The 13,881-nt window shown below is 44.2% G+C and overlaps 2 protein-coding genes across 2 annotated transcripts in view; both read left to right on the forward strand.

Annotated features, from left to right (window-relative positions):
- The window catches only part of LOC139443275 (ubiquitin carboxyl-terminal hydrolase 34-like), a 90,509-nt gene that overhangs the window by 59,672 nt on the left and 16,956 nt on the right, over positions 1-13,881 (forward strand). The window contains exons 59-68 of the mRNA XM_071224249.1: positions 385-429; positions 2,628-2,732; positions 3,973-4,120; positions 4,467-4,564; positions 6,280-6,312; positions 6,875-6,923; positions 7,103-7,188; positions 8,267-8,350; positions 8,935-9,041; positions 9,772-9,949. Of these exons, the coding sequence (XP_071080350.1) occupies positions 385-429; positions 2,628-2,732; positions 3,973-4,120; positions 4,467-4,564; positions 6,280-6,312; positions 6,875-6,923; positions 7,103-7,188; positions 8,267-8,350; positions 8,935-9,041; positions 9,772-9,949 (933 nt within the window). The remainder of the gene's footprint in view (positions 1-384; positions 430-2,627; positions 2,733-3,972; positions 4,121-4,466; positions 4,565-6,279; positions 6,313-6,874; positions 6,924-7,102; positions 7,189-8,266; positions 8,351-8,934; positions 9,042-9,771; positions 9,950-13,881) is intronic.
- On the forward strand, positions 11,577-12,999 carry LOC139443270 (uncharacterized). Its single transcript, XM_071224245.1, has one exon. The coding sequence runs from the start codon at positions 12,001-12,003 to the stop codon at positions 12,913-12,915; it is 915 nt and encodes a 304-aa protein (XP_071080346.1). The 5' UTR covers positions 11,577-12,000; the 3' UTR covers positions 12,916-12,999.

The raw sequence follows: 13,881 nt of genomic DNA on the forward strand, positions 1-13,881 counted from the left end.
TAACTTTGCCAAAGAATATAAACCAGAAGTTGTCATCCGTGAAGTTGTATGTTTACTTATTAACTAAGATGTTGAATATGTGTAAAGAATAATTCAATTTTACATCTGTATGTTACGTTCGATGTAAAAACGAGGTAAAGGTATTTGTGGTCAGCATCATTGATTAGTGATTGAAAGGTCGGGAGGCCATGTTGTAAGTGTTTGGAAATGGGTGTGGGCAAATAACTCCAGAAAATGTGGACTGATGTGGACTAAATTCATTTTGTAGACGTGATGTGCTTCCCAATGCAATAAATATTACTAATGTAATGGGTTTTTTGCCGTTTTTCTGGAGTGTTACACATTGCAATGTCATGGTGCTCATTTCTGTAGAATGTGTTACAGGTGATAAATATGGTGTTCGGGGCCATCAGGAAACTGAACCCAGAGGTAAGTCCGCAGTTGGCTATTCTATACAACTCCACAGAATGTAAGGAACCCTCATGACAGATTAACAGTTGTAATAGGAAGAGGCAGTTGGTCCTGAACTTCTTGTGAGAGGTATATGTATATGAGATGGCTAGATATAGGAGGGATATGAAGTTGACAAGAAATGACTGAGATTGTTTCAAAGATAAACAGTGTTTGTGCCAGATGAAATCAATGGATTTATGGACTTCCTTGTGAGGTGTCCGGATACAGCACAGACGATTGATATTTTCGAAATACAGTCAAGTCCTGTTAATCCGACAGGGTTGGTTGCATATGATTATGTCGGATTAATGAGTATGTCGGATAAACGAAATTAAGTAGTATCAACTTTCATGTTCGAAAATCGGACGACTACACGATAGATAACGATACAAACACGTTATAAAAAAATATAAATACAAACACGTCATAAAAAAATATTTGTGAAATATTCATATTGTTATGTTAAATTATTAGCAGAATATGTTTTCTAATCATGCAACTTCTAAAGCTCAACACAAAACAACTGTTATGGACTGTATGACTTATTCAAAATACTTTAAAAAGTATAGTCTGGAATGGAAGTCGCAAGTTTGAAACTGGTACCGCAAAGCTTGAGAAAGCTGCTTTCTTAGTGGCTAACATTGACTTCCTCTTAATCATTTCATTGGTTGGTCATAGTTCGCGAAAGGTTGTTCTGACGTGACCTGTAATGAATGGGATGTCCTTGGCGACAGTGAGATCTTGTATCTGATTTTAATGAGATTGAGGTAATCTAAGCATGTGATTAAGCCTGTTTTCTTTATTTAAAGCATTAATTGTTTATTGTTAAGCAAGTTTATCTCTGCAGCCATTGTAATATGCATCATAAAAGGGGCTGTGTACTCACGGGCAGATGACCACGGCGTACGCTGATCACTGTGTCGGATTTCTGAGACTGATAAATGAGTGATTTCCGTAATTCGTTGCAAGTTAGGTGTGTCAGAGGGCGAGACTGTTGGATTAACGTTCTAATCAGCACAGATTTAATCAGTTCCCATCATTAGTGTCTGATAAAGCCGATTGTCGGATTAACGAGTGTTGGATTTACGAGACTTGACTGTATAAGGCTGTTGAACAGTGTTCAAAATCAAGCTTGAAGGTCAAAGGGCACTTTTCATGACTTTAATGTTTCAAGTTATACATAAATCGTCCCATGATTAAAAAACTGTAGCAGCAACACTCACGGATCCCAGGATTCCCTTTGGTTTTAAACTCCTGTCAAACACAGGATTGTTTTTAAATCTTTGAGTGGCATGCATTTACAGGTTATTGCAAACAGGTGCAAACAGTGTCATTGTATCTAATGAATCGGATGATTACAATGTGTGACCTTGCTGAATTTACTTCCCTGTACCACAGTGTCATGCATCATTGTTAACGCTATCAATCATCTGTGTGACTGGCCCAGATTATTTACAGTGCAGACCCGTTAAGATCTGGGTTAGAATAGGTCTTCAGCAACCCATGCTTGCCGTAAAAGGTGACTATGCTTATCTTTAGAGGCGACTAACGGGATAGAGTGGTCAGGGTCGCTGACTTGGTTGATGCATGTCATCGTATCCCAATTGCGTAGATTAATGCCTATGATGTCAATCACTGGATTGTCTGGTCCAGATTATTTACAGACAGCTGTCATATAGATGGAATATTGCGTTGATGGAATGCGGCGTTAAACAAACAAAATTTGCTGAGTGCCATTGAATAACTTTATGAAAAACTTGAACTTACAGTAAACTACGGTTATAACGAACTACTAAGGGACTTCTAATTTTAGTTTGTTATAACCTTAGTTCGTTATAAGCATATATACAGCATAACTACAGCAAATAATTGGGACAAAAAAAGTAAGTTTGTTATATCCATCAGTTTGTTATAAGCGAGTTCATTATAACCATAGTTTACTGTACAGTATGAAAATTGCTGACTGTGTCAGAACAAAATCCTTTTAACAGTACTAGATACTTCGTCTCACATAATGGAGGCTAAGTGTATTTCATATTTAGACATCTACCGTAAGTAAAGAAGACAAACCAAATGATGAGGTGTTTATTTGTAAGAAAGTTTTCCTCTCCCTGTCCTATCGTTCCACTACTCAATACAGCTGTAGGATCACAGTACATGATGTTGTGTTGCAGCAATCCCAGCCGTTCTTCAAGCTGCTGTCCATGTTGGTGGAGTTTGTGGGCGGCCCGCCCGGGATGCCACAGTACACTCAGTATGTGCTGCAGAGGTTCTGGGAGGTGAGGACATATCACTGTATCGTGACAGAGACCTGTAGGCTTTGTACTCAAATTGTGTGTTGATTGGACTCCAGGAGTTGTTGCAATGATAAATATATGGTGTAATTGAATGATAATATATAAGATATTAAACCCAACAAACCACTTTTCGCTGATAAAAGCCAGAACTATTGCTTCAGATGTGCTAAGTTCATCTTCCCGAGGCAAGGGAATTTAACTGACTATAAGAATCCAGTTTCAACCCTTGCTGAACTTCCTTGCCTTTGGAAAATGTGTTAAATACTGTTGATCACTCTGTTCCTTGGTCAGTTGGAAGTCGTAGTCGAAGAGGGGCGGTCGGTAGCCTAGTGGTTAAAGCGTTCGCTCGTCACGCCGAAGACCCGGGTTCGAATCCCGACATGGGTACAATGTGTGAAGCCCATTTCTTGTGTCCCCCGCCGTGATATTGCTGGAATATTGCTAAAAGCGGCGTAAAACCATACTCACTCACTCACTCACTCACTCACTCACTCACTCACTCACTCACTCATAGTCGAAGAACTCGCTTTAATGTCAGCTGCTCTGTTTGTAGGATGTATGTAGAGCATTCATGGGTAGGAGACTGCCTCCTAGGTCTAGTGGTAGAGCGTCCGCCCGGAGAGTGGGTTCGATCCCCAGCCGCTTCATACTAAAAGACGTTAAAAGATGGTACTTGTTGTTACCCTGTCTGGTGCTCGGCATTAAACTAAAACAAGGACTGGTCGGCTCGTAGTCAGTATACTGTGTCTGAGTGTTAAACTGCGGCATGGTATCTCGGTGAACTAGCACTATAAATCGGCATCAGTCCAGACCTACAAGCAGCCACACAAACACACACGTACATGCACGTTGCTATATAAGTGCAATAATCTTGGACACCATGTTAAACCCAATTTCACCCCACCTCATGGGTAGGAGGGAAAGACGGTGACAGGCATCTTGGAATACCTGCTTTATTGTGTAGAGATTATGTATGATGTCCGGCTACATCAGTAATGTACTCCTGACACTAATCAGAGGAACACGCCTCCTACTGTATCAGTAAACTTTAATGTACCTAGCAGATAATGATTAACCTAGTCATGAGTCAGTGTCTCAGTCTCATACATGATCTAGACCTAGACTGGAAATGGCTACAGTGGAACTTAGTCTCTCTTTAGTAAACCTGATTTCCTAAGTAATCGCCACATCACCTGCTAAACCACGCTGACCATGTCTTCAGCTGACCAAGTGTTGTCCGCAACAATGCCTGGAGTGGATGACCGGTCAGGTGACTCGCAACAAGCTGGCCCAGGCCTGGACTCTCAACCAGATGGACAACTGGGTGGAGCCGTACCTCATTGCTCACAACAATGTGCGGGTCCGCAATGGTAAGTAGAGAACATGGGAAGCCGGCCAGTGTAATGGTCAGTGTTACTGTCAGTGCAGGGAACCTTGGTTAGAGTTATTGATTTGATCTTTGATAATCCTTATTCTGTCAGTATCATATCATCAGGGTTTCACCAAAAGTGGTCCATGTATACATGGAACCTGCAGCCTTGGGCTTTTCATTTCAATTCACTGAAGTGAGTTTTGACTAATATGGTAGAATTAAGTTGTCTAAGTTGTCTTGTTGATTGAGACCCTGTACTTGGTCTTTGTACTTGGACTTAGTGTACATGGTTGACACGTGCTGTACAATGTGCTGGTGCTGACTGAGATCGTGTTCTGCTACAGCTGCTGCCTTCCTGCTGGTGTCCCTGGTGCCCAGCACCCACTTCCGTCAGTCTTTCCGCTCCGCCAGGAGCATGCTCAGTCCGCACAAAGAGTTTGCTGTGAGTATCATGTCCTGGCTACATTGGCCAGTCGTAGTTTCCAATAAACTGTTTGTAGCGAGACAAATGGAGAGTGTTTATCCTTAACTTTGTCCCTTTTTAAATAGCTGTCCTTAAATTTGTAGGGTTGGTCGGGTAGCCTAGTGGTTAAAGCGTTTGCTTGTTGCGTTGAAGGCCCGGGTTCGATTCCTGACATGGGTACATTTTGTGAAAAACATTTCTGGCGTCTCCAGCTGTGATATTGCTGGAATATTGCTAAAACCGGCGTAAAACCATACTCACTCACTTAAATTTGTAAATTGGGACATATACCGTATATGACCGCGTATAAGCCGAATTTTGAGGACCAGAAAAAAGATTCTGTAGAAAGGGGTCGGCTTATCCACGGGATACACTTTCATGATAGTATTTTTCAGATCGTAATCTGTCAGAAACATCGCCTGAATGACGGTCCGATAGATCACAACTTCCCGAAAGTTTGGAAGTTGCCACGACTAGAGCCATTATTGTTATAAATTATCAATAAAGTTATTATTATACACCAATGTTGTCATTATTAAAAAAATGTTATACATGTTACTACTTCCGATAATAAGTTTTCAATTGAATGTTCAAAGTTTATCGTTCTTCGTAAACTCCACAATTTTTACATGTAACAATATATGTAATTCACAGCTATAATATATAATCCCCAGATGAAATCGCCAATAGCTATTACGTACGTTTTGCAAAGTTCATAAATTGATAATGAACAAGTGTCTACCTTTATTGAAAGAGGCAAATAAACAACTGTATCGGCGAGTTATTCCGTTCGCCATTTGCAAAAACATGTGATCAGCTGTTTCCTGTGACGTCACAAACGGTGATCACTGTGATTGCTTCCTGTTGTTTAAAAAGCAACACGGTACACAAGGAAATGAGCATTGATAATAACGGGCCGATTGGTATTGTCATGTTGTTTACACAAACATTTTCAAGTTGTGGGTGCTTAGCGATCGTGTTGGGAGTAGGGGCTTAATTCCTTTGTTTTCGAGAGATTAGTTTAATAAACTGGAGAAGCCTGTGAGTAAGTGATGGTCATTCAATGTGTTCATAGTATGATAGTTTATTTAATTCAATTGGATTAACATACAATAGTGGTGTAAAGGGGGTTATAAAAGTTAGTATATTTTTACTGACTGACATTCTCATCATGAGTTTGAAACGAATACGCCATGCTTACGATGCTGAATTCAAACTCGCTCTAGCTGATATATTTTCTCACGGGTTCATAATTCTATATACACCGATTCACAAAATGGCGCTTGTTGTTGATGGCAACATATAACGATCATTATGAGATTAAAAAAAACAACGAGAAACAGCTTCCCACATTATGAAAGTGGATGACTGGTTTGTTAAATCTTTATTAGAAATAATAATGACTTTTTCAATATAATTACAACGTTTTTCATCTTATATTTTTGAATATCTGCGAGTACCGGCACATGTCTTGCAGTCCGACTTCGCAGTGTTTTTTGCCCTTCAATTCCTGGTTCGGCTTATCTGCGGGTCATATCATTTTCTCTCGTATTTCAATGGTCAAGTTAGCACCTCGGCTTATCTACGGGGTCGGCTTATCCGCGGTCATATACGGTAACTATTTATGTTGTAACAGCAAATAATATCGTAGCCTAAAGATTTTTTGTTTTGAATCTCCACTTTGCTATTTTCAGATGTCAACTGAGGCCCTCATGGTTTTGCATCAGGTGAGGAGATTTATGAGATAATTTGTGAGGTAAACAGTTTAATTTGACTCCTTCCTGCAAGCTCCTCACAGCGATAGTCCATTCCAGGAGCTCTCTATACTATCGCTGCCACCAGTCAAAACTCCCCACTGTGAATAGGTGGCCACAACCATGCTTGGAGTTGAACTCGCAACCGAATGACGGTTATGTTTACAAACAAGTGACGACTTTCGTGACGCTGAATACACTCATCGCTGCTAAATTACTTTCTTCGTTTGTCAATTTGAATTTCTGTTTCATTAAAACTATCGTATTATTGATGTAGTAAGAATGTAAGGGAGACGTTGGTTGATTTTCTGTTAGTCTGCAATCTCGAACCAATCTGATTATTAAAACAACAAAGTAAATTCATCTGGAAAACATGGCCAGTCGTAAACCTTTTTTAAATTGAAATATGATGGCATTCCCAAACGAAGGTGTCACGCGCTGGGAAGGAGCTTGTTCTTCCTGCAGGGATATTGCCATTAGCATATTGGATATTGTTGCAGGTTGCTTTGATGATAGTTGTCTGTTTGTGTTCCAGGTGTATGAGCATCTCCTGAGTCTCCTGTCTAGGGCCAGGTTGTATGTTGGTGAGTAGAACAGGGAATTAACATCACTTTAACAAAATAGTTACATCTATTCATACTTGAATCTAGATTACTGAAATTGAAAAATCGAGATTTGTGACCGAAATATTCTGAATTATTGCAATGCAAAAAACTAAATGGGTATTATTTCATGAGAAGTCTGATGTTTGTTTTTTGTTCAGATCCCCAAGTCCACGGCACAATGAAGCTGATGTGTTACTTTGCTGTTATGACATACTGTCTCGTATCCAAGCAAGAGAAACTCTTGGTGAGTGTATAGCAGTATTCCTGTTTACCGGTAATTACCAGTTTTTTACCGGTAAAATCAGGCTTGGACCGATAATTCATGTGACTGCCAGTCCCTGTGGACCAGCAAATAAAATACCTTATAAGTCTTTGTTGTTGAACAAAACATCAACGATATTCGTATTAGTATATTTTTCGAGGGAAGTCAGATTGTCTGTTACCATCAGGGTTTGCCCATGTCTAGTTTTAGTGCAAGGAAATAACATTTTGCTTTGCTTCGAGGTTAAATATCCATTTGTATCGACTTTGTATCGACTTTGTATCGACTTTGTATCGAAATATTTAAAAAAAGAAGAGAATATTATGACAGAAGTTTGTGTGAATGACGTGTAGATCTAATTAACTACTTCAGAGATGACGTCACCGTACTAGACATGATGTTGAAAGAATTAAAACCAGGAACTTTTAACACTTTTTTTATTTTATTTTTTTATTTGTTGAAAGAAGGAACTGACAAAACTTTGGTGGGGACTAGTAATTTTTAGAGTTGCCAGTCCATTAGGACTGGTAGTTTCAAAAGCCAGCGGGAACACTGGTATAGTTTTAACTCATGTATCATTGTCATCAGTGTTTCCTTCAAGTGGGGGAGGAGATGGCTATTGTCTGTTTGTCATGAACAAGACTAGGGGCCATTCCCCACGTCTTCAAACTCTGTATCACTATGTATTTGGCCTTTGTTTTCAGAGCTCTTTAACTTGATGAAACAGTATTATACGTCATTGTAGATTTGTCCCTGTTGGGGTAGCCCAGCCAGAAATGGTCGCCAGTTCTGCATGCTTGTTGAAAAAACTAAACTGAAGTTGATAATGCTGTCGACAACTGGTTACGACAAGCTGCTATGATAAAACTGGAATATTGCCGATGGTTGTGTGAAACAACGAACAAAATGCAGATTTGTCTGTTTGATAGTTATGTAAAACCAAAAAGTATTTGTATTTGGATGAGTGTCACATATTTTATTTTATTCATTTGTCGAAATGATTCACAGTATAGGTCTTCTCAACAAATGCGTGTTCAGTAGCTCATCATTGTGGTTTCAGTTTGGAGAGTATTTCTTGGATCTATGGCAGTTGTTCCAGCCGAAGCTGTCCGAGCCCCAGATCTCAATGCATCACAACAAACAGGTACCACTGTTGATACATCTCATTGTCTTGTGTGGATGTGTGTTGACTCTCATCCAAGGGCACTGGTTGTTTCGTGCAGTTATGATCTTCAGTTTACTCTACCCTTATATCACTGTGTTATGTTGACAAACATTCACTTTTGAAGCTGGTAGTTTCACTAACTGAAGAACCTGTGTTTGAAAAGGGTAGGTTTTCAGATGCCCTCCTTCTTGTGTTCATGTTCTCAAGTGGTAGGGGGGCATAGGTGGCCCAGTCGTCTAAGGCGCTGCAATTCGCTGTGCAGAGTTGCGTCCCTTGGGCACGCCAGAAACCTATGATTGTGGGTTCGAATCCCGGTTCGCCCCGATTATGTTTCTAGGTTTGTCAGCACCATACCTGTGCTCGTGGGTTTCACTGAAGTGGTAAACATCTGAGACCTGCATGACTTCAGGCTTTCCTCCCCCATTAAGCTGACACGCTGTGATATAACTGGAATACTGTTAAAAGCAGCGTTAAAAACCCAACTCGCTCACTCTCAAGTGGTAGACTTGCCACCTAGTTCTGTATAGCGAGACAGTGTAATTTAAGTGTCCATGTTGTTTCAGACGTTGCTGCTGTTCTGGCACCAAGTGTGCGTGGACTGCCCAGAGAATGTCAAGCAGATTGTCTCCAACCAACATGTCTGCAAGAACATTGCCTTCAGCTACATTCTGTAAGTAGTCTGGCTGTGTGCTGTACACTGTCTTTGTTAGTTTGTTAGTTACTCACTGGGCAGAATACGGTGCCCTGTGCCCCAATGATTGAAACATGTTGGGTGGGTGGGTGTGCTGAGATTGGTATTTTGCCACCCTCTATTTAATGTAAACAAATTTTGTTTCTCTTCTCTCCCCTCTCCCAAAATTTGTCCATTCCTCTTCCTTCAGCAACACACCACCACCCCCGTCCCCCTTATAAAAAAACAAAGAGTCATTTTTTTATGGCCCCTCCCTTATAGATGTGATACATTTTATTGACAACTGCACCAGCACCCCACCCACCCCCTTTTTTGGGGCTGTGTCAGGGGATCAAGGCAGATGCTCTATCTAGTAGAGCCTAGAGGCCGCCTTCCCCAATGACGTGGCAAATCATATTGCTAAAAGCCTGGTATGGGGGATCATGTTTGAGGGGTGACCACATAGGAAGGCCAACTCTCATCCATATGTGGCCTGATGGTAACTTTATGGTCGGACATGCTCCTTATTCTGGATGCTTTATACAACCTCCTCGTTCCTTCAATTGTCTACTCAGTCAAGAATTTCCAGAAACACCAATTTTGTTGAGTTGGTTTCCATAGTAACTATTACATGCACTGGTTTGGTTTGTTGATATTCTTTCGAGTTATGCATTGTTGGTGCAACTGCTATATGGCAAAACATTAGGCTACTTTAACCTTGACCTTGCAGGGCTGATCATGATGACCAGGATGTTGTGATGTTCAACCGCGTGATGCTACCGGCGTACTACGGGCTGTTGCGGATGTGTTGTCAGCAGTCACGGCAGTTCACACGGCAGCTGGCGCAGCACCAGAACATAGCGTGGGCCTTCAAGAACATCACGCTCTACCCTACACAGTACACCCTGGTTAGTAGTCAAACACAACAATGTCTTGCTTTTTTTTGCAAGGAAAGTGACTGTCATCATGAGCCTAAGGGAGGTAACTCTCATTTATCTTTAATTCTTACCCGGTGTGTGGTTTCTATTTTCAGTTTCATCCCCTAAATGTTATGCTGTAAATGATGAATGTATATGGTATACTATGAATATGTTGTTGTGTTGAGGACCTGCTAGATAAGAAAGGCATATTTGTTGTGATAATGTTATTGATTTTCGAAGTGACCACAGTTAAGAGAGTGAGTGAGTATGGTTTTACGCCGCTTTTAGCAATATTCCAGCAATATCACGGCGGGGGACACCAGAAATGGGCTTCACACATTGTACCCATGTTGGGAATCAAACCCGGGTCTTCGGCTTGACGAGTGAACGCTTTAACCACAAGGCTACCCAACCGCCCCGACCACAGTTGATGGAAGGTGCTGGTTAAATGGGGTTTAACATTGTGTTCTAGATTACTGCACTAATATAGCAACATGTGTGTGTGTGCATGCATGTGCACTAGTCTATGCTACTCTGCAGTAAGGCTGGTTTCATGGTGCTAGTCCACTTAGATACCATGCCACAGTTTAACATGGCTATTCCACTCAGACACAGTATACTGACTCCGAGGTGACTGATCCTTATTTATCCTTTTATCACCTTAATGCTGAGCGCATGGCAGGGTAGCAACAAGTACCATTTTTTAATCTCTTTTGGCGTAATGCGGCCAGACATCGAACCACCGACCTTCCACTCTCCAGATGGATGCTCTACCCATGAGACGAGGCGGTCAGGTAGCTTAGTGGTTAAAGCGTACGCTCATCACGTCAAAGACCAGGGTTCGATTCCCGACATGGGTACAATGTGTGAAACCTATTACTGGTGCCTCCTGTCGTGATATTTCTAAAAGCGGCGTAAAATCTTACCCACTCACTCACTATCCATTTGACCATGGAGGAAGTCATTCGAGAAGATAGGACTTAGTTAATTACATTAAGTAATACGTTACCACTGTTATACCGAGGCTGTTGTCTCCCACAACTGCTGCTATAGCGAAATCTACCACAGAGATCTCAATTACCTCATGCAGCACGTGCGTAGCCACCTAGCTGCCATGTGACACCCTTCACTCTTGTCTCTTTCGTCTGCTAAGCAAGACGTGTTTTTTCTCCTGCTGAAGCGTTCCTGAAGATTTGGTGATATTTATTATAGTTTATTCTCTAATAAACTGTGCTTTTATGGGGCGTTGCGGTAGCTACGCTTGGTTATAATTTTCCCGCCAAACGGAAAATTTTTCCCGCCCTTTTTTCTATATACATGCGGGGTTCGCGTATGCACGTTGTGTTTTACGTTTCCCCTGTTCTTGTATGTTTTGGGGGTTAACATAACTTATTTCTTTAATAAAAGTTATATGTGTATGTTATATGTTCACATTGCTCGTTTATTTTCTTGTGAAAATGCTCGTTTGTGAATCATTGTGGTGCGTGCGTTGTAACCATGTTTTGTTCTTTGTTTATAGCAAACAATCAATGTCTGACATGGATATGTCCCCAGTATCCACCCCCTCTACCCCTGCTCCTCGGAGTTGCGGGGTGTGCAGAAAGTTTTTGTCGTCCCGGGATCCCCACGATCGTTGCCCGCGGTGCAGGGTTCCTTGCGGGGACACCCGGTGCACCCTGTGCGAAGGTCTGGGGCCTGCGGAGTTTGAGCGGTACCGGCTGTACGTACAGTCCGTCTCCACCCCTGTGGTGGCTGGTTCGTCCGGTCGGGGTCCCCGTGCGGGTACCACCTCCTCGGCTGCGGCGGATCCCCTTGCGGCCCTCGGGCTGTCTGGGGATTCCGTCGCCGCATTGTTGTCGAAACTTGTGGACTCCAAGCTGGCGGCCTTATCGCAAGATAGGCCGCTGGCTGTTCCGTCCCCGGCCTCTTCGGTGGCCGCGGGTTCGGACGCGGGGTCCACCGGTACGGCGGCGGCTGCCGTGGTTACCGGTCCTTCCCCCGAACCGTTGCTTCCGCTATCGGTTAAGGACCGCGTGGCCATGGTGTATGACCTCTTCGAGGACATGCCAAAGCCCCTGCCGATACCGCGGGGAATCCACGGTTCCGTGGGTTCCTCCGAGGTATACGACGAGACGTCCGACAAGGCTTTCCCGGCATCAACCTTGCTGCGCGGGATTAAGCCTTCTTTGGAGAAGGCCTTCACGGCTGCCTCCGGTCGGGGTCTCCCGTTACCTCCCCCGTCGTGGAGAAAAGGGTCTTTCCCAGTACATGACCTTGCCTTTCCCGAGGCTGGTCCTTCTGCGGAAGCCCATGTGGAGCGTTTGGGGGTCCGTGCCCCACCGGTTGCCACGGTACCACAAGGTACCTTGCAACAGCTGGACACCCTCGCTCGACACTCCATGCTGGCATTGTCTCACGGAGACACATACCTGGCTGCAGCGGCCAGTCTGGTCGAAGGTTCTCCCACGGACCGAGACCAGCGCATTTACAACTGCTTGCTCGGTTTGAATGCTTCCCTGGAGTACGTTGCCGGGGCTTCGGCCTTTGTTTCCGGCACGTGCCATTTTCTTCGGCGCCAGTCGTATCTGGCTGCTTCAGGGTTGGACGCTGCCAATCAGGAGGTGCTCCTTTCGCAGCCTTGGTCTGCTCGGACCCTGTTTAATAACAAGATCCCTGGGGTTCTGAAGGAACAACAGGCCGCTGTGTCTGCCGATGCCTCTCGGCACACACTGGATCTTGTGGGGTCCTTGCATAGGCGCCTGGGTGCCGCTCCGAAGCGGAGCGCGCCCCAGGATGCTGCGTCCGGCAGGCCTAAGGGGTCGGGTCCTTCTTCCTCCGGGAAGAAGCCCCGCTCTGAGGGCTCCGGTAAGGGTTCTCAGCAGCCCTTTCGCGGGAAGAAGGGGAACTGGGGGAAGCCCAAGTCGTCTAAGGACGGCAAGGGCCCCTCCAGGTGACTCTCATTGGAGGGGTTCGTATGCCGACAGCGCCAACTTCGGTTGGCCCGTAGGCGAACCCGAGTCACTTGGCCCTGGACAGTTGCGCCTGCCGCAGCCCGTCCGGCCCCCCTCTCTGTCCCCAGTGGGAGCCAGACTCCAGACTTATTGGGAGAATTGGGAACAAGTGTTCGACGACCCGTGGGTGGTCAACACGATTCGGTACGGCTATCGGCTCGATCTCAAAGCGAATCCGCCGCTCACCGTTGCCCCGTCGGCAGGTTTCTATTCGGAAACCGATCTTCCCTTCCTCGCCGATGCCATCGGCAGGTTGGTGGAGAAGAGGGCAGTTCGGGAGTTAGCTCTACCAGAAATAACACCGGGGTTTTACTCCAGGATATTTCTCGTTCCCAAGAAGGACAGTGCCGAACTCAGAATGATTCACAACTTGAAATCGTTCAACGAGTTCTACCTGCGCAAGCCGCCCAAGTTCAGAATGTTGAGCTTGACGGACCTGAAAGCACTGATCATGCCGGCCGACTGGCTAGCTTCGATCGACCTGAAGGATGCTTATCTGCATGTTCCGATTCACTCGGATCATCACAAGTATCTCAGGTTTGTCTTTCAAGGCAGGCACTACGAGTGGGTTGTACTCCCATTCGGTCTTTCATCCGCTCCCTGGCTGTTCACCCGGTTAACCACCCCCATAGTGGGGTTCCTCCACCGGAGGGGTGTCCGGTACTTCGCGTACCTGGACGACTCGCTAGTAGCAAATCGAATGACGGACACCCTGTCACGCCATCTCGTTTTCGCACGTCGGCTCTTGGAGCAATTGGGGTGGATTGTCAATCTCCCCAAGAGCGAGTTAACCCCTTCTCAGAACTTGCAGTTCATCGGAGGTCGGTTCAACACGGTGTCCCATCGCCTATTTGTCCCCCCAGACCGGTGGCACAAAATTCAGGCGATGATTGCCAAAGTCTTAGCGGT

This window comes from Haliotis cracherodii, unplaced genomic scaffold (assembly GCF_022045235.1).
Source record: "Haliotis cracherodii isolate W230 unplaced genomic scaffold, xgHalCrac1.p SCAF_5, whole genome shotgun sequence".
Lineage (NCBI taxonomy): Eukaryota > Metazoa > Mollusca > Gastropoda > Lepetellida > Haliotidae > Haliotis > Haliotis cracherodii.

Bases quoted from the DNA above. Each gene is read 5' to 3' on its own strand.
- LOC139443270 (XM_071224245.1), top strand. From the start codon at position 12,001: ATGGTGTATGACCTCTTCGAGGACATGCCAAAGCCCCTGCCGATACCG.